We start from the raw sequence: 19,845 nt of genomic DNA on the forward strand, positions 1-19,845 counted from the left end.
GTACTGGGCCTTAAGAGCTGCAAGGGCCTCTTCATACGTAGTAATATCTTCAAATATAGAGTAAGTTTGATGACTTACCAAGTTGGTTAAAAGACCCAACTTGTTAACTGTCGGATCGATCGATGCGATGAAATATTCAAAACATCGAAGCCAATGCGTAAATTTCTTCGATGCATCTGCCGAATGGGGATCGATATCCAGACACTCTGGTTTCAAAAATCGATCCATCTTCCAAAGTTGTTACTTAATAAAATTGATGTGCCAAATAACTGCCTGAATCCATGAGGTTACAACTTAAAATTAAAGGCTTATATTAAGTAAGAATCTTGGCATCAAGTTAACACAGGGCAACCATCATTCATCACCGACCTAGCCCTTATGAGTAAAACCCAGCTCTTATAAATAAGACTCACACCAATCAGGAGGATCCATAAAGGCGGAGTTAGGGAGGAATATTAGTGGTTACACCTGTAAAACATTTACAGACATTAACAAGTACAACAGACAATCCAGAACACAGTTATTTCATCACAAATGTGCAAATCCAGCATTTTAAAAAAAATAACAGGATTGAGGGTGAACTGTCGTTTTCATGAGACTAACAAGTCAAGCAACTTGCGCCAATTCGCAATTCATGAGGAATCTCTTCCTTGCCACAAGTTACTGGACGATTTACACTTGTATTTATTGTCTTGTCTCGGTTGGGCCGGCTTACGCAGGCTAGCTTGTACAGGTACTCCACCAACTTTAGTAAGGGATTGGCTAGGACACAGGGGATAACTGGGCAGCTCTTCCTCGAAATAGTGCCATAGCATCTCTTACGCCCACCTGAGAGAGCAGACGGGGTCTCGGTTTAACGTCTCATCCGAAAGGCACATTCCAACAGCGAGTCCCATTAAACTCGCTGTTATTTGGTCAGCATGAAAAGCACGTAGCGCGGCGAGCGCGCCTGTGATGTCGCGGATTGTGACGTCGCTCCGCCCTCATTAATATTAATGAGCTGCGCTGTGGGCGCCGGTTGCCGCGCATGCGCGTTTGTCTGCGCTGAGGGTCGGGGTTTCTAGTTGTCTTCTGGGACATAGACAGTGGCCGCCGGCAGGGCCCTTCACCGGAGCCATGGACTCGCAGCGGGTAAGTGCGTGGCTTCCCGCCTCGGTTGTGTGTATGTATGTGTGCGCGCGCGCGTGTGAGAGAGATGGGATGAGCCGGCTCTGGACAGCAGGCCCCTTCTGCCCCATCGCCAGTAGCAGCGGTGTCTGACCCCATAGTAAGGGAGAGGAGCGCGGTCAGCCCCCGGCCCACACACCCCCCGGCCCTCACCTCACCTCCATCTCAACACCGGCTCGCTCGGCCACACCACAGCAACAGAATCATCGCTGACACTCGGCTCCTTGCCGTAGGCTTGTTTTATTTAATTTTTCTTTAGTTTTGTGTAATTTGACTTCTTGTAGTTTATTGATTTATTTTGTTTTTATTTTAGTTTGGTTTTAGTTGTGTTGAGTCTCTTGGGGTGGGGGCTGGGGCGGTATTTCCATCCCTCGTTTATTTGCCTTGAGTGTCTGTGCGGATCTTGATAAATATTAGTCTCGTCGCGTTCAGGTTTTGGAGGTGAAAGGGGACTGGGTGGGGTGAGGGTGAGTTTGGGATGGGGTGAGGGTGACTTACTCGCAGCCCCAACAAGTTCATGCGGAGGAATGAAAATGCTGCATCACTGGCGTGTTAGCGCCGTCCATCCTGACCGGGTTTTAGATTTGCAGCAAGATCAATAGTGGGACTAATGTAGGGTGTTGGCCGAGTTACAGTCCATTTGTTGCAGTGTGGGTTTACATTTTATCTTTCAGCAAGTATGTGTACTTGTTTCCGTGCCCAAATGCTACAAACTCGCTTTCATGTGAAACAATATTTTTCTGGAAGCAGTTAATCCTACAGACGTTTTTTGCGATTATTTGGATAACTGAGTGCTAATACTTAAAACCTGTTTAGCTTCTTGTTTAGCAACGATGAAAGATTAGATGTATTTAAAAGGGGTGTGTAGCAGAGCTTTATTATTTTATATTTTGAGCACCAGGATTTGAAAAGAATCCTGTATCAAAGTGTTTAGTAGGTGATTTTTTTTAAGTCTCTGAAATACACTTGAGATAAAGCCTAGTCTATATGTAGTCTGAGCCAAAAATGGAGTGACTGCTGTCTGATTCAACGTACTGTGACGAGAGCATTTACAGGATTAGTGGATTGGCAGATAGACTGACATGAGATTTGTCAATCAGTGTATGCGATACTGGTAACTGTAATTTGGCAGTAAGGAGCTTCCCTTTTAAGATTCAGAGGATATGATTAGACCCACGACTAGATTGTTGGTTCGGGCTGAGTTAAAATTTGCTTGGCCATTGGTGATTGGATGTGGGTGCCCCTGGAACTTTCTACATATGCGACTGTCTGTCCTGTCCCTTTGCGCAGGAATTGAGGTGTAAAACTCCGCGGGCACGGAGGGGAGGTGGAAAGACTAGGGAGAGTGAATCTGACATTGATTAAAGTGAGTCAAAACTGTCCATTTCAGTATTCTGGCCATCAAACTCTTTCCTGGGTAAGTCCCCCTTCATTCTTGCTCTCAGCACTTGGCATGCATGTGGGGAGCAGAGCCACTTCCAAAGGGGAAATTAAATGGAGTAAAAGTGAATGTAAAGGTGACCAGGGTCTGTCTGCATGGGTGGCGGATTGCTGGTTATTTGTGGTCAAGGAGACTTGACTCTTCAATACCTCAGCTCGGTTTTGTAAACATAGTTTGGAAAATTACACTTTGTAAATTTGAAGAATCTAGAGTTTTATCTATTGTCAGTTTTACCCTGTAAATGTCTATCTAATGTCACTGTAGCAATTCATTGGAAACGGTGGGTGCAGGTCTGTGGTTACAATACAATGGTAAAAGATCAGTGTTGACATTATGCATGTCAGCGGGGTGAGCTTGTTTTGCTGCAGATTTTATTGTGAATTATATTTTTTTTCACTGAATTCAATGGAGGTGACTTGCCTGCTTATTCTGTTGTTTATCCCTACACTAAGGAGGTTTACTTGCTCTCTCCTTGTTTTTTTAAATGGCAGGATGAAGTTTAGTGATTTGGTGAATTTTTAAAAATCTAATAATTCAATGATGAGCAAATGCTGCGTCATTAGTAACAATTGATACGGGACTGGGGTCAAGGGAGATGCATAGTTGAGGAGTGATTACACTTTAACCAATTTCACTTTAACCACTGAGGCTGAGCCCAGGAGTGCACTTTCTAAGAAGTGGGGTGGGTGAGGGAGAAAATAAACAGAAGTAAAACAAAAGACTCAGCAAGCCAGCAAATACAGGAGTGAAGATAAAGGTACAAAAGGAGAGGAACAGGAAGGTGAAAGTGAAGAGAGAAATAAGGAAGGAAAAGAGGACAGATTTTTTTTTAAAGGAAGAAATTTTGGTGCATCATGTCATCAGTGCCAGATAAGGCACGAGTGAGTGTGAGCTTACGTATGCAGAGACACAGTTTCCACAAGATATGCTGAAGGTGTGTGACCAAACATCAGAATCCTTCCCAATCCAGGTCAAACGATAGAGACACTTTGGACCTTGAGTGACAGCACAGCCCTGACATGGCATGACCCATGAGAAATGTGGGAGTGCGAGCTTCAGTGCTGCGTACTAAACTATTTCGTTTTATCCACAAGCAATGGTGTGGGACATCCACTATATTATGTAATGACAGGTACATTGCATCGTACAACATTGTTATGAAACAAACCACAGGCGATCCACTAGTAGTTGTTAAAAATATACACCTTTTATTTGAAACATAATCCTGGGAAATAGTGAAGGACAAAGCCATTACATTAGAATAAATATCTGCCTAATGCTTACATCTAAAGCCCCAACGTGATAAGTTTCTATCATGCATCAAATGCAGCATTGGTCCGCAGCCTTTGATACAGTTGACCACTCCATCCTTCTCCAACGCCTCTCCACCGTTGTCCAACTGGGTGGGACTGCACTCGCCTGGTTCCATTCTTATCTAGCTAATCGTAGCCAGAGAATCACCTGCAACAATTTCTCTTCCCGCTCCTGCATCATTACCTCTGGTGTCCTCCAAGGATTGATCCTTGGCCCCCTCCTATTTCGCATCTACATGCTGTCCCTTGGTGACATCATCCGAAAACACAGCAACAGTTTCCACAAGTACGCTGATGACACCCAGTTCTACCTCACCACCACTTCTCTCAACACTGCCACAGTCTCTAAATTGTCAGGCTGTTTGTCCAACATCCAGCTTTGGATGAGCAGAAATTTTCTCCCATTAAATATTGGGAAGAGCGAAGCCATTGTTTTCGGTTCCCGCCACAAACTCCATTCCCTAGCCATTGACTGCATCCCTCTCCCTAATGTCTTTCTGAGGCTGAACCACATTGTTTGCAACCTTGGTGTCATATTTGACCCCGAGGTGAGCTTCTGACCACACATCCGCAGCATAACTAAGACCGTCTAGTTCTGTCTCCGTAACATCACTCGTCTCCGTCCTTGCCTCAGCTCATCCGCTGCTGAAACCCTCATCCATGCCTTTGTTACCTCTAGACTTGACTATTCCAACGCACTCCTGATTGGCCTTCCACATTCTACCCTACATAAACTCGAGGTCATCCAAAACTCGGTTGCCCATGTCCGATCTTGCACCAAGTCCCGTTCAGCTATCATCGCCGTGCTCGCTGACCTACATTGGCTCCCGGTTAAGAACAGAAGAACATCAGAAATAGGAGTAGGAATAGGCCACCTGGCCCCTCGAGCCTGCTCCACCATTCAATAAGATCATGGCTGATCTTGGGCTCAAAGCCACTTCCCTGTCTGCTCCCCATAACCCTTCACTTCCTTATCTTGCAAAAATCTGTCCATCTCCACCTTTAAATGTATTTAATGACCCAGCCTCCACGGCTCTCTGGGGCAGAGAATTCCACAGATTTACGACCCTCTGAGAGAAAAAATTCCTCCTCATCTTGGTTCTAAAAGAGCGACCCTTTATTCTGAAACTATGCCCCCGAGTTCTAGATTTCCCCACGAGGGGAAACATCCTCTGCATCTACCTTGTCGAGCCCCCTCAATATCTTGCATGTTTCAATAAGATCACCTCTCATTCTTCTAAATTCCCATGAGCATAGGCCCAACCTGCTCAACCTTTCTTCATAAGTCAACCCCCTCATCTCTGGAATTAACCTAGTGAATCGTCTCTGAACATCCTTGCCTTAAGCAATGCCTCGATTTCAAAATTCTCATCCTTGTTTTTAAATCCCTCCATAGCCTCACCCCTCCCTATCTCTGTAATCTCCAGCCCCACAACCCCCCCCCCCCCCCCCCCCGAGATATCTGCACTACTCTAATTCTGTCCTCTTGAGCATCCCTGATTATAATCGCTCAACCGTTGGTGGCCATGCCTTCTGTTGCCTAGGCCCTAAGCTCTGGAATTCCCTGCTTAAACCTCTCTACCTCTCTTTCCTCCTTTTTAAGACGCTCTTTAAAACCTACCTCTTTGATCAAGCTTTTGGTAACAGCCCTAATTTCTCCTTATGTGGCTCGGTGTCAAAAAAATTTGTCTTATAATACTCCTGTGAATCGCCTTGGGATGTTTTACTACGTTAAAGGCACTATATAAATAGTTGTTGTTGTATTGGATCATATGTAGAATATCATTTTGTGAGGCGGCTAACTTATTTCTCTCTTGTAGGAAGCATTGCAAAGAATTATCACAACACTGGCAAATAAAGATGATGAAATACAGAATTTCATTGACACATTGAAGCATACTTTAACAAATGTTCAGGTAATACTTATATGTTGGATTATTCTACTGTAATATATCTATATATATATAAAAGAGCTCTTCTGTCTGTCTGTCCCGATGTCTGTCTGTCTGTCCGTCCGTTCTCTATACGTTTGAAAGTTACAGAGCGTACCGACGCGCGCCTCGCCTCAAAAGAAAGCTTGCGATTCCGGACCGGTCATAGGCGTATTTACGTTTCGGCCGGACAAAAATCCCGCCCGTGGTATCCCAAAAACGTTCAGCGTTCCGCTCATTAGCATCTCATTAGCGACCGTGTGACGTCGAGGTCCACCAATCGGACGGCGGGTTCCTTCCTACAGTTGAGTGTCGAGTGACTCGACGATTGACCAATCCTATGCTTCGGTGACCTGACCGGTCGACCAATCGGTGCGTGTGTGGGCGGGCCTTATCCTTCTGAACCGAGGTGAGTGGCCGCCATCTTGATTTTTCACAATTTTTTCCCCCACACTTTCTGTGTGTTAGGGAACTAAGGTAAATATTTTAATGATGTGTTAGGGAATTAAATAACAATTTAATAGGGGGGGGGGGGGAGAGCCTCGGGAAACCGCGGGGGGGGGGGGAAGAGCCTCGGGAAATCGCGGGGGGGGGGGAGCCTTGGGAAATCGCGGGGTGGGGGGGGGGAAGCCTCGGGAAATCGCGGGGCGCTCGCGCTGACTGCGCATGCGCCGCCTGCACTGACCGCGCATGCGCCGCCCGCCCGCCCACAGCGGCCGTCCATCAGCGGCGCGATACGCGGGGGACCTCAGCTCCGGACCTCGCGCTAGGCAGGGGGAGGGGCCGGAGAGAGGGACAGAGGGGAGCGAGGGAGGGAGAGGAGGGGAGGGAGGGATAGGACAGGGAGAGGGAGAGGACGTGACCGGGAGAGGGGGGACACACAGGGGCAGGGAGACCAAGCGCCCCAAAATTGCCCACTGACCGCGCATGCGCCGCCCGCCCGCCCACAGCGGCCGTCCATCAGCCGCGCCATACGCGGGGGACCTCAGCTCCGGACCTCAGGCGCTAGGCAGGGGGAGGGGCCGGAGAGAGGGACAGAGGGGAGGGGAGGGAGGGAGGGAGACAGGGGAGGGAGGGATAGGACAGGGAGAGGACATGACAGGGAGAGGGGAGACACACAGGGGCAGGGAGACCAAGCGCCCCAAAATTGCCCTCGCGCCCCAAAATTGCCCTCGCAACGCGGGGCTCCCCAGCTAGTATATATATATTTGTTCTTGATTGACTATCTCTTTTTTCCCCTCCATTCATATTTCTTCCTTTTAATTGGCTATATGGTAATTGCAATTCAACTGTATGCAAATCTATTAGAAAGTAGAGGGTGAACTAATCAAATTGCTGAATACTTCTTGACCAGGACTTCCCATGGCCTACTGTCAAAAAATCTTTCTAACATAATTTGCATATTTCACAATAGTTTGCATATTTCACAATAGTATGCTTATATTTACTTGTAGAATTGTCGTGTGTCTTTGAGTACCTTCACTAAGGTTTTACTTTGAGGCCTTGGCCTTTCTCAAAAGCCTCAGCTTCCAATTGATAGTTTTGCAACAGCTATCAGTGTCGCTTGAAGGGTGTTATCAACTACATCTGTGCCTTTAATTCCCAGGAACGCTGCAATATTATGAGAAGGTACATGCAGTGTGCATTTCCTGTCCTTTACTTTGTTACTTCTCTGACAGTTCAGGTGTCACACTGAACTTTGTGCCACACTTCAAAGACAAGTGTGAAGATACAAAGGAACTCGCCAGCAACACAGCACCAGAGCCAAATGTCTGCAGTCTCTTAATTGACCTTTCTATGAGCTCACCTAGTGTTTACTTAACAACATTAAAACCTGGTAGCATTAAAGCGTATGTTACTGACTATAAAACTGTGCAAGCTCTGACTGTATAAAAAAGATCACCATCACCTGCAAGTTCCCTCCAAGTCACAAGTATCCTGACTTGGAAATATATTGCAGTTCCTTCATAGTTGCTGGGTCAAAATCCTGAAACTCCCTCCCTAACAGCACTACAGCCCGGATGTCCACCTTCACCACATGGACTGCAGTGGTTCAAGAAGGCGGCTCACCACCACCTTCTCTGAGGCAATTAGGGATGGGCAATAAATGCTGGCCTTGCCAGCAAAGCCAGCATCTCACCAGTGAATTTTTTTTTAAATCCCAAAGTTTAGCACTGCAGATGGCTGAGACACAAGAAAAGAAGGAGGAAAAACCAGTGAGGCCATTGCAGCTCAAATACATTAATTCTACCATTATGGTATCTAATTGTAATTTCATAGAATCATAGAATAATACAACACAGAAGGAGGTCATTCTGCCCATTGAGTCTGCGCCGGCTCTTTCCAGGAGCAATCCAGGCTATTATTGAATCTGTATCCACCACCCTCTCGGAGTGCACTCCAAATCCTAACCACTTGTTGCGTAAAAAAAAGTTTTCCCTCATGTTGCCTCTGGTTCTTTTGCCAATCACCTTAAAGCTATGCCCTCTCGTTATCAACCCTTCAGCCATTGGAAACGATTCATTATTTACTCTATCTAAATCCTTCATGATTTTAAACACCTCTATCAAATCTCCTCTTAGCCTGCTATGCTCCAAGGCGAACAACCCCAGCTTCTCTAGTTTACCCATGTAACTGTATTCCCTCATCCCTGGAACCATTCTAGTAAATCTCTTCTATACGCTCTTCAAAACCTTCACGTCCTTCCTAAAGTATTGGATGCAATTCACTAACATCTGGGGACTTGTGCCAAAATTGGGAGAGCTGACCCACAGACTAGTCAAGCAACAGCCTGACAGTCATAATTACAGAATCCTACCTTTCAGCCAACATCCCAGACTCCTCCATCACTATCCCTGGGTATGTCCTGTCCCACTGGCAGGACAGACCCACCAGAGGTGGCGACGCAGTGGTATATAGTCGGGAAGGAGTGGTCCTGAGAGTTCTCAACATTGATTCCGGGCCCCATGAAGTCTCATAGCATCAGGTCAAGCATGGGTAAGGAAACCTCCTGCTGATTACCATCTACTGCCCTCCCTCAACTGATGAATCAATACCCCTACATGTTGAACAATATTTAGAAGAAGCACCTGGGGTAGCAAGGGCTGGGTGAGGGACTTCAAGCCCATCATCAAAAGTTGTTTGGTAGCACCACTACTGACATAGCTGCCAGACAGTGCCTGTGGCAGATGGTGAGAGAACCAACATGAGGAAAAAACCTACTTGACCTCATCCTTGCCAATCTACCTATCGTAGATGCATCTGTCCATGACAGTATTGGTAGGAGTGACCAGTGCACAGTCCTTATGGAGACAAAGACCCATCTTCACACTGAGGACATCCTCCATCGTGTTGTGTGGCACTACCACCATGCTAAATGGGATAGATTCAGAACAGATCTAGCAGCTCAAAACTGGGCATCCATGAGATGCTGTGGGCCATCAGCAGCAGCAGAATTGTATACTACCACCACATCTGTAATCTCATGGTCCGGCATATTCTTCACTCTACATTACCATCAAGCCAGGCAATCAACCCTGGTTCAATGAGGAGTGTAGAAGAGCATGCCAGGAGCAGCACCAGGTGTACTTAAAAATGAGGTGCCAACCAGGTGAAGCTACAACACAGGACTACAGGCATGCTTAACGGCATGCTATAGACCAGTGGTGGGCAAAATACAGCAAGTGGGCCATATCCGGCTCGCTGAAACTGGACAGAAATAAAACGCGAGCCACATCTTGAGCTGAACATTAGTCAGAGTCGAGTCATGGCTGCTCATCTCGATTACTTTTTTTTAACCAAAGAAAGAGACTGGCGTTGCATCTTTCCTCTCCCAGTACCCATAGTTCGATGGCAGGGGACGTTCCCATTGCCATCTTGGACACTGGAGTGGATCCTGGAGCACAAGGACTCCAGGTAATAGCATGCGATTGTGGTTCAGGCCTTGTGAAGCCTCGAGCTCCTGTACCCCGCACACTTTATTAAAAAAAAAAAGAGAAAAGCTCTCGCGTCGGTGGCCCTGCAGACTCGAACCGCTCTGCCAAACAGCCACGTAGACTTACATAGAAACATAGAAGATAGGAGCAGGAGTAGGCCATTCGGCCCCTCGAGCCTGCTCCGCCATTCAATGCGATCATGGCTGATCATCCAAATTCAGTACCCGGTCCCTGCTTTCTCCCCATACCCCTTGAACCCTTTAGCCTTAAGAAATATATCCAATTCCTTCTTGAATATATTTAATGAATTGGCCTCTACTGCCTTCTGTGGTAGAGAATGCCACAGGTTCACCATTCTCTGGGTGAAGAAATTCCTCATTTCTGTCCTAAATGGCCTACCCCTTACCCTTAGACTGTGACTCCTGGTTCTGGACTCCTCGACCATCGGGAACATCCTTCCTGCATCTAGTCTGTCCAGTCCTGTCAGAATTTTATAAGTTTCACTTAGATCCCCTCTCATTCTTCTAAACTCCAGCGAGTACAAGCCCAATCGACCCAATCTCTCCTCATACGTCATTCCTGCCATCCCAGGTATCAGCTTGGTGAATCTTCGCTGAACTCCTTCCATGGCAAGAACATCCTTCCTCAGATAAGGCGACCAAAACTGCACACAATACTCAAGATGTGGTCTCACCAAGGCCCTGTACAACTGTAGCAAGACATCCTTGTTCCTGTACTCGAACCCTCTCGCTACGAAGGCCAACATACCATTTGCCTTCTTAACCGCCTGCTGCACCTGCATGCTTACCTTCAGCGACTGGTGCACAAGGACGCCCAGGTCTCGTTGCACTTCCCCTTCTCACAATCTATTGCCATTCAGATAATAATCTGCCTTCCTGTTTTTGCCACCAAAGTGGATAACCTCACATTTATCCACGTTATATTGCATCTGCCATGCTTCTGCCCAATCACCCAACCTGTCCAAATCATCCTGGAGTTTCTCGGCATCCTCCTCACCGCACACCCGCCCACCCAGCTTTGTGTCGTCTGCAAATTTGGAGATATTACATCTAGTTCCCTTGTCTAGATCATCATTAATAGATATTGTGAATAGCTGGGGTCCAAGGACCGATCCCTGCGGTACCCCACTAATCACTGCCTGCCCCTCAGAAAAAGAGCCGTTTATTCCAACTCTGCTTTCTGTCTGCCAACCAGTTCTCTATCCAAGTCAATATCTTGCCCCCAATCCCATGTGCCTTAACTTTACACGCTAATCTCTTATGCGGGACCTTATCGAAAGCCTTCTGAAATTCCAAATACACCACATCCACTGGTTCTCCCTTATCTATTTTACCAGTTACATCCTCAAAAAATTCCAGTAGATTAGTCAAGCACGATTTACCTTTTGTAAATCCATGTTGACTTTGTCCGATCCGGTCACTGTTTTCCAAGTGCTCTGCTATTGCATCTTTTATAATGGACTCTAGCATTTTCCCCACTACAGATGTCAGGCTTACCGGTCTGTAATTCCCCGTTTTCTCTCTACCACCTTTTTTGAATATTGGGGTAACATTAGCTACCCTTCAATCCATGGGTACTGTTCCAGATTCCATCGAATGTTGGAAGATGATCAGCAATGCATCTACTATTTCTAGGGCCACTTCCTTAAGTACCCTAGGATGTAGATTATCAGGCCCTGGGGATTTATCGGCCTTCAATCCCATCAATTTCCCTAACACCATTTCCCTACAAATACTGATTTCTTTCAGTTCCTCCCTTTCATCAGACCCTATGTTCCCTGACATCTCTGGGAGGTTATTTGTGTCCTCCTTTGTGAAGACAGAACCAAAATATGTATTTAATTGGTCAGCCATTTCTTTGTTCCCTATTATAAATTCCCCTGATTCTGACTGCAAGGGACCTACGCTTGACTTCCAATCTTTTTCTCTTCACATATCTATAAAAGCTTTTACAGTCAGTTTTTATGTTCCCTGCAAGCTTACTCTCATATTCTATTTTCCCCTTCTTAATTAATCCCTTTGTCCTCCTTTGTTGAATCCTAAACTGCTCCCAATCCTCAGGTTTACTGCTTTTTCTGGCCAATTTATATGTCCTCTCCTTGGATCTTATGCTATCCCTAATTTCCCTTGTTAGCCACGGTTGAGTCACCATTTTTGTTTTATTTTTATGCCAAACTGGGATGAACAACTTCTGTAGTTCATCCATGCGGTCCTTGAATGTTTGCCATTGCCTATCCACCGTCATCCCTTTGAGTGACATTCCCCAATCAATCCTACCCAACTCGCGCCTTAGACCATCGTAGTTTCCTTTATTTAAATTCAGGACCCTAGTCTCTGAGTCAACAACTTCATTCTCCATCTTAATGAAGAATTCTATCTTATTATGATCGCTCCGACCCAAGGGGCCTCGTACAACAAGATTGCTAATTAATCCTTTCTCGTTACATAATACCCAGTCTAAGATGGCCTGATCTCTGGTTGGCTCCTCGACATATTAGTCCAGGAAACCATCCCGTAAACACTCCAGGAACTGCTCCTCCACAGTATTGTTACTAATTTGGTTAGCCCAATCTATATGTAGATTAAAGTCACCCATGATGACTGCTGTGCCCTTATTGCATGCTTCTCTAATTTCCCTTTTAATGCCATCCCCAACCTCCGCATTACTGTTTGGAGGTCTATATACCACTCCCACTAACGTTTTCTGCCCCTTGGTATTTCTCAGTTCTACCCATAGAGATTCCACATCATCAGAGCTAATATCCTTCCTTACTATTGTGTTAATCTCTTTAACCAGCAATGCTACCCCACCTCCTTTTCCTTTTTGCCTATCTTTCCTGAATATTGAATACCCCTGGATGTTGAGTTCCCAGCCTTGGCCACCCTGGAGCCATGTTTCTGTAATCCCAATCAAATCATATTTGTTTACCTCTATTTGCGCAGCTAATTCATCCACCTTATTACGAATGCTCCTCGCATTAAGACACAAAGCCTTCAGGCTTGTTTTTTTAACGCTCTTAGACCTATTGAATTATTATTTACTGTGGCCATGTTTGATTTAAACCGTTGATTTCTCTGACTGCCACTTTTGTTTTCCTCCTTCCTATCTTTTGCTTTAATCCTTGTTTCCCTTTCCTCTGTCTCCCTGCTCAGGTTCCCAACTCCCTGCCATTTTAGTTTAAACCCTCCCCCAGAGCACTAGCAAACGCTCCCCCTAGGACATCGGTCCCGGCCCTGCCCAGGTGCAAACCGTCTGGTTTGAACCGATCCCACCTCCCCCAGAACCGGTTCCAATGTCCCAGGAATTTGAATCCCTCCCCCTCGTACCATTCCTCTAGCCACGTATTCATCTGAAATATCCTTCTATTTCTACTCTGACTAGCACGTGGCACTGGTAGCAATCCTGAGATTACTACCTTTTTGAGGTCCTATTTTTTAATTTACCTCCTAACTCCCTATATTCAGCTTTTAGGACCACATCCTGTTTTTTACCTATATCGTTGGTACCTATATGCACCACGACAACTGGCTGTTCACCCTCCCCTTCCAAAATGTTCTGCAGCCGCTCTGAGACATCCTTGACCCTTGCACCAGGGAGGCAACACACCATCCTGGAGTCTCGTTTGCGGCCGCAGAAACGCCTATCTATTCCCCTTACAATAGAATCCCGTATTACTATAGATCTACCCTTTTTCCTCCCGTCCTGTGCAGCAGAGCCACCCCTGGTGCCAGGAAGTTGGCTGCTGCTGCCTTCCTCTGAAAAGCCATCCCCCCCAACAGTACTCAAAGTGGTGTATCTGTTTGAGAGTGGGATGTCTACAGGGGACCCCTGACTGCGTCTAGTACTCTGTCTGTTGGTCACCCCTTCCCTTTCTGCCTGTCCAGCCTTTACCTGCGGTGTGACCAACTGATTAAACGTGTTATTCACGACGTCCTCAGCCTCGCGAATGGTCCGGTATGCATCCAATTGCAGCTCCAGCGCTGCGATGCGGTCTGCCAGTAGCTGCAGCTGGATACACTTCCTGCACACATAGTTGTCAGGGACACAGGAAGTGTCCCTGAGTTCCCACATATCGCAGGAGGAGCATACCACGTGGCCGGGCTGTCCTGCCATGACTTACCCTTTTAATTAATTGAAATTAAATCAAATCAATCCCACCAATTACACTACAGTTAAATGGTATATTTCAGTACAACATATAATCGATTGATCATTTCATTGATTTAGTAACGGAAGATTTAACTATTTTACGCTACATTTTGTGTATTTAAGATAGTACCTGTCTACTATGTGAATTTATGTTTATAAATTATTGGGAGAGTAGAAGTGGGAGTGGTGATCAACATTGGGTGGGCCTGTTTCAAATTTAACACTTTGCTCTGTCCAATGACTGTTTGTTAGTGGGGTTATTAATTCTTGCATAATTATTCACTTGTTTTAATATTATCCCAGTTAATCAGCATAGTGGAGGCATAACTAAATGGACCTGGGTATATTGGACATAGCATCTCATGGTTTTTAATTTAAGCCCTTTTCCCCCATACCATGAACAATTAAGTTTGTCACGACTGGAAAAGGGTTGTAGAGATTTGTCGTTGGCCAGTCCCTGTAATAAATAGAGCACTCTGGGAAGAAATGTGTATTATAATGGTGCATTACTTGTGCCCATTCTCAAGTGAAAGCTCGCAAACTCTAGAGGCATCTTGGCATTTCTCAGGAGTGATAGTACGTTGTCAATGAACAAGCCCAATTTGATGGCTGATCTGGGACGCCATTTGTGGTATAAATCATTTTCCGAGTCACCTAATTATTTCTTAGCGAGGTTTCAAAGGCATCAAAGTAGCTTTATCATATGTAATTTTTAATGGTTGTATAAATGATTTTATCCTTCATTGTGCCTTGTACCTTGTTTAGAATCGCTAGTGGAACCGGAATTGATATCTCAGTTTCCACTATAAGAATGAATTTAGACCATTTGTAATAAACAGACCGTGCACATTTCAACGTGACTTGTAAATCTGTATCATGTTTGTTAGCATGTTGATAATACTTTTAAGTGGAAACGACATGAATGGTTCCTTATACAATAAATGCCATAATAAATTTTAATGGTATCTGTTGTTAACACAATTCATTGTGTGGGGCCCTCAACAGCTCACCAAAACTTGTTAGTGGCCCTCTAACCCAAATAATTGCCCACCCCTGCTATAGACAGAGCTAAGCGATCCCACAACCAACGGATCAGATCAAAGCTCTGCAGTCCTGTCGTGAATGGTGGTAGATAGTTAACTAATGGAAAGTGGAGGCTCTATGAATATCACCATCCTCAATGATGGCAGATCCCAGCATGTGAGTGCAAAAGACAAGGCTGAAGCGTTTGCAACCATCTTCAGCCAGAAGTGCCGAGTGGATGATCTACCTCGGCCTCCTCCTGAGCTCCCCACCATCACAGAAGCCAGCCTTCAGCCAATTCGATTCACTCCACGTGATATCAAGAAACAGCTGAGCACATTGGATACAGCAAATGCTGTGGGCCCTGATAACATCCCGGCTTAGTGCTCAAGACTTGTGTTCCAGAACTAACTCTGCCTCTAGTCAAGCTGTTCCAATACAGCTACAACACTGTCAGCTACCTGACAATGTGGAAAATTGCCCAGGTATGTCCTGTCCACAAAAAGCAGGACAAATCCAATCCGGCCAACTACTGCTCCGTCAGCCTACTCGCAATCATTAGCAAAGTGATGGAAGGTGTCCATCGACAGTGCTATTAAGTGGCACTTACTCACCAATAACTTGGTTACCAATGCGCAGTTTGCGTTTCGCCAGAACCACTTGGCTCCTGACCTCATTACAGCCTTGGTCCAGGCATGGACAAAGGAGCTGAATTCCAGAAGTGAGGTGAGAGTGACTGCCTTTGGCAACAAGGCAGCATTTGAGCAAGTGTGGCATCAAGGAGCCCCAGTAAAATTGAAGTCAATGGGAATTGGGGGGGAGGGGGGAACACTCTTCACTGGCTGGAATCCTACCTAAAACAAAGGAAGATGGTTGTGGTGGTTGGAGGCCAATCATCTCTGCCCCAGGACATCGCTGCAGGACTTCCTCAGGGCAGTGTCCTAGGCCCAACCATCTTCAGCTGCTTCATCAATGACCTTCCCTCCGTCATAAGGTCAGAAGTGGGGATGTGCGTTGATGATTGTACTGTGTTCAATTCCATTCACAACTCCTCAGATAATGAAACAGTCTGTGCCCAGATGCAGCAAGACCTGGACAACATTCAGGCTTGGACTGATAAGTGGCAAGTAACATTTGTGCCGCACAAATGCCAGGCAATGACCATCTCCAACAAGACAGTGACTTACCATCGGCGAATTCCCCCCACCATCATCATCCTGGGGGTCACCATTAACCAGAAACTTGACTGGACTAGTCACACAAATACTGTGGCAACCAGAGCAGGTCAGAGGCTGGGTATTCTGCGGTGAGCAACTCACTTCCTGACTCCCCAAAGCCTTTCCACCATCTACAATGCACACGTCAGGGGTGTGATGGAATACTCTCCACTTGCCTGAATGAGTGCAGCTCCAACAACACTCAAGAAGCTCGACACCATCCAGGACAAAGCAGCCCGCTTGATTGGCACCCCATCCACCACCTTAAACATTCACTCCCTCCACCAGCAGCACATCGTGGCTGCAGTGTGTACCATCTACAAGATGCATTTCAGCAACTCGCCAAGACTTCTTCAACAGCACCTCCCAAACCTCTACCACCTAGAAGGACAAGGGCAGCAGGTGCATGAGAACACCACCACCTGCAAGTTCCCCTCCAAATCACACCATTCTGACTTGGAAATATATCACCATTCCTTCATCATCGCTGGGTCAAAATCCTGGAACTCCCTCCCTCTTAGCACTGTAGGAGTACCTTCACCATACGGACTGCAGCAGTTCAGGAAGGTGGCTCACTACCACCTTCTCGAGGGAAATTAGGGATGGGCAATAAATGCTGGCCTTGCCTGCAATGCCCACATCCCATGAATAAATTTTTTTTTTAAACTCCAGCTGGGGCCAAACTAATGCATATAGATTTAACATAACTTCCTGGCTTTTGTACTCTGTGCCTCCTATGTATAAATCCCAAGATCCCATATGCTTTATTAACTGCTTTGTTAAACCTGCCCTACCACCTTCAAGATTTGTGCACAAGAACCCCCAGTTCTCGATCTTTGCACCCCCTTTAAAATTGTACCATTTAGCATGTATTGTCTCATTCTTCCTACTAAAATGTATTACCGCACATTTTTCTGCATTGAATTTCATCTGCCATGTGTCTGCCCATTCCACCAGCATGTCTGTCTTCTTGAAGTCTATCACTATCTTTCCCATTGTTTACTACACTTCCAAGTTTTACACATCTGCAAATTTTGAAATTGTGGCCTGTACCCCCAAGTCCAAGTCATTAATGTACTGTATATGGAAAACCGCAGTGGTCCTACTACAGAACCTTGGGGAACTCCACTGTATACCACCCGCTAGTCTGAAAAACAACCATTCACCACAACTCTTGTTTTCTATTCCTTAGCCAATTTTATATCTATGCTGCTACTTCCCCTTTTATCCCATGGGCTCCAATTTTGCTAACAAGCCTAATATGTGGTACTGTTATCAAATGCCTTTTGAAAGCCCATATACACAACATCAACTGCACTGCCCTCATCCACTCTCTGTTACCTCTAAGTTAGTTAAACACAATTTGCCAATGATTTGAATCTATGACCTCTGGTTATTAACCCACTTGCCAGAGGGAATAGTTTTTCTCTTTCTACTCGATCAAAACCTCTCATCATCTTGAAAACCTCTATTAGGTCAGCTGTGGCTCAGTTGGTAGCACACTCGTTTGAGTCAGAAGGTTGTGGGTTCAAGTCCCACTCCAGGGACTTGAGCACATAAAAAAGCTAGGTTGACACTCCAGTGCAGTGCTGAGGGTGTGCTGCACTGTCGGATGTGCCGTCTTTCGGATGAGACGTTAAACCGAGGCCCCATCTGCTCTCGGGTGGATGTAAAAGATCCCATGGCTGTATTTCAAAGAAGAGCAGGGGAGTTATCCCCGGTGTCCTGGCCAATATTTATCCCTCAACCAACATAACAAAAATAGGTTATCTGGTCATTATCACATTGCTGTTTGTGGGAGCTTGCTGTGTGCAAATTGGCTGCCGCATTTCCCACATTACAACAGTGACTCCACTTCAAAAAGTACTTCATTGGCTGTAAAGCGCTTTGAGACGTCTGGTGGTCGTGAAAATTGCTATATAAATACAAGTCTTTTCTTAACTGAAGTCCCTCATTCCTGGTAAATGTCTTCTGAACCTTTTCCAAGGCCTTTACATCTTTCCTGAAGTGTGGTGCCCAGAATTGTCCACAATACTCCAGCTGAGGCCTAACCAGTGATTTATAAAGTTCTAGCATGATTTCTTTGCATTTATATTCTATTCCTCTATTTCTAAACCCAAGTAACCCATATGCTCTTTTAACCACCTTATCAACTTACCATGTCACCTTTTAAAGATTTGTGTATATGGACACCAAGGTCTGTCTGCTCATCTACACTTTTCAAAATCGTGCCATTTATAGTGTACTGTCTTTCCATATTGGTCCTCCCAAAGTGCATCACTTCACATTTCTCAGCATTGAACTTCATCAGCCATATTTCTGCCCATTTCATCATCCTGCCTGTCATCCTGAAGCCTATATCTATTGTATAGCTCTTTCAAAAGAGCTGGTATAGGCACAATGGGCCGAATAGCTCCCTCCTGTGCTGTGTCATACTATGATTCTATTATTGCAAGTGGTTTTGGCATTTTGGCCAATATAAGTGACTGCCTGTTTTAAACATCGATGTTTTAAGTGGTGGGGACGGCATCTTTTTTTGTTTCATGATGACCAAAAACTGAACAGGATATTCTCCATGTGGCTTGCCTAATTCATTGCAAATCCTTAGACTTGTAGTCTTACTGTGTGGTATATATATTCTAGGCTTTTCATTTGGCACGAAGAGTAATGTTTCCGCTGTTACTCCTGGGCTCTTTTGAATCTTCTGTGCTAATTTTATTCAATTTGTTGTATACTCATGCCCCACATGTGTAATATGGCCTCTGTCAGTGTTAAATTTCACTTGCCATCTGTCTGCCCAATTCAACACTGATCTAAATACTTTTGTTGCATTGTCTGTGTTGCTCTTCTATTTCCATGCTGTCAAGAAACTAATCTCCGTATCCAAGTCCTTTTGTGTAGATGAGAAGCAATAGCGGTTTAATCATCTTAAGATCTGCAGATAGGTCATCAATCTTCTCATCAGCAGTCCCAGTTGACTGATGTAATTGTGTATTACTGTTAATTGAGGTTGAAATAGCACACCAGTAATGCCATTGCTTTTGATTATTTACAAATTCCTGAATGCAGAGTTTTGAGTTGTAAAAATGTTTTGATTGTCAAACATTTCCAGGAATCTGGGTTCCTCTGTGAACTTTTTTGGGTTGGGTATCCAATCCCACAAGGTTCAGTAATCCTGTTGGTCCACATGATTTCTTAAATCATAATGTCCCAAAGAACAGTTTTTCAATTACTTTTAATGTTGCGAATGATCTGAAGTTATGTGATTGTCAGTAATTGAATATTTTCTCTGGTTTAATATGAAGTGTTAATAGACTTGCATTAAAATGGATTGGAATGTCATTTTTAAAAAGGGAGATTTCAAAATGATCTTCAACTTGCATGCGCCTGAATCACTTATACAGGGGTTTGTGTACACATGGATTAACTACACATTGAGGCTTAAGGTTGTCAGTAATGCAACATTTAGTTTAGTTTTTGACTGGAAAGTTCTGAATTCTTCACTCTCTCATTAACTTCTCCTGATTACTGCTTTAAGAACCTCTCATGGTTAAATAAAAAGGCAGAGAGAATGGGAAGTTCCCTGGTCCAATATATCCTCATAGTCATTTGTTAATTCTGAAGAGTTTAATTTTCCTTGAAGTAAAA

At 45.1% G+C, this 19,845-nt stretch overlaps 1 protein-coding gene across 12 annotated transcripts in view; it reads left to right on the forward strand.

The window, feature by feature from the left end:
- Positions 1–1,020: 1,020 nt before the first annotated feature.
- The window catches only part of LOC147124203 (FSD1-like protein), a 93,568-nt gene continuing 74,743 nt past the window's right edge, over positions 1,021–19,845 (forward strand). For 8 of the 12 annotated variants that reach the window (XM_085983771.1, XM_085983838.1, XM_085983777.1 and 5 more), the window contains exon 1: positions 5,752–5,837. Coding sequence is in view for 4 of the 12 variants with exons in the window: in XM_085983798.1 (XP_085839924.1) it covers positions 1,117–1,131; positions 5,742–5,837 (111 nt within the window). In the remaining 8 variants the exon portion in view is untranslated. Of the gene's footprint in view, positions 1,132–5,741; positions 5,838–19,845 lie in introns of those variants that run through there. The other 4 variants (XM_085983798.1, XM_085983818.1, XM_085983832.1 and 1 more) reach the window with 2 other exon arrangements.

The sequence above is a fragment of the Somniosus microcephalus genome, chromosome 1 (assembly GCF_052327205.1).
Source record: "Somniosus microcephalus isolate GS21.2 chromosome 1, FLI_Smic_1.0, whole genome shotgun sequence".
Lineage (NCBI taxonomy): Eukaryota > Metazoa > Chordata > Chondrichthyes > Squaliformes > Somniosidae > Somniosus > Somniosus microcephalus.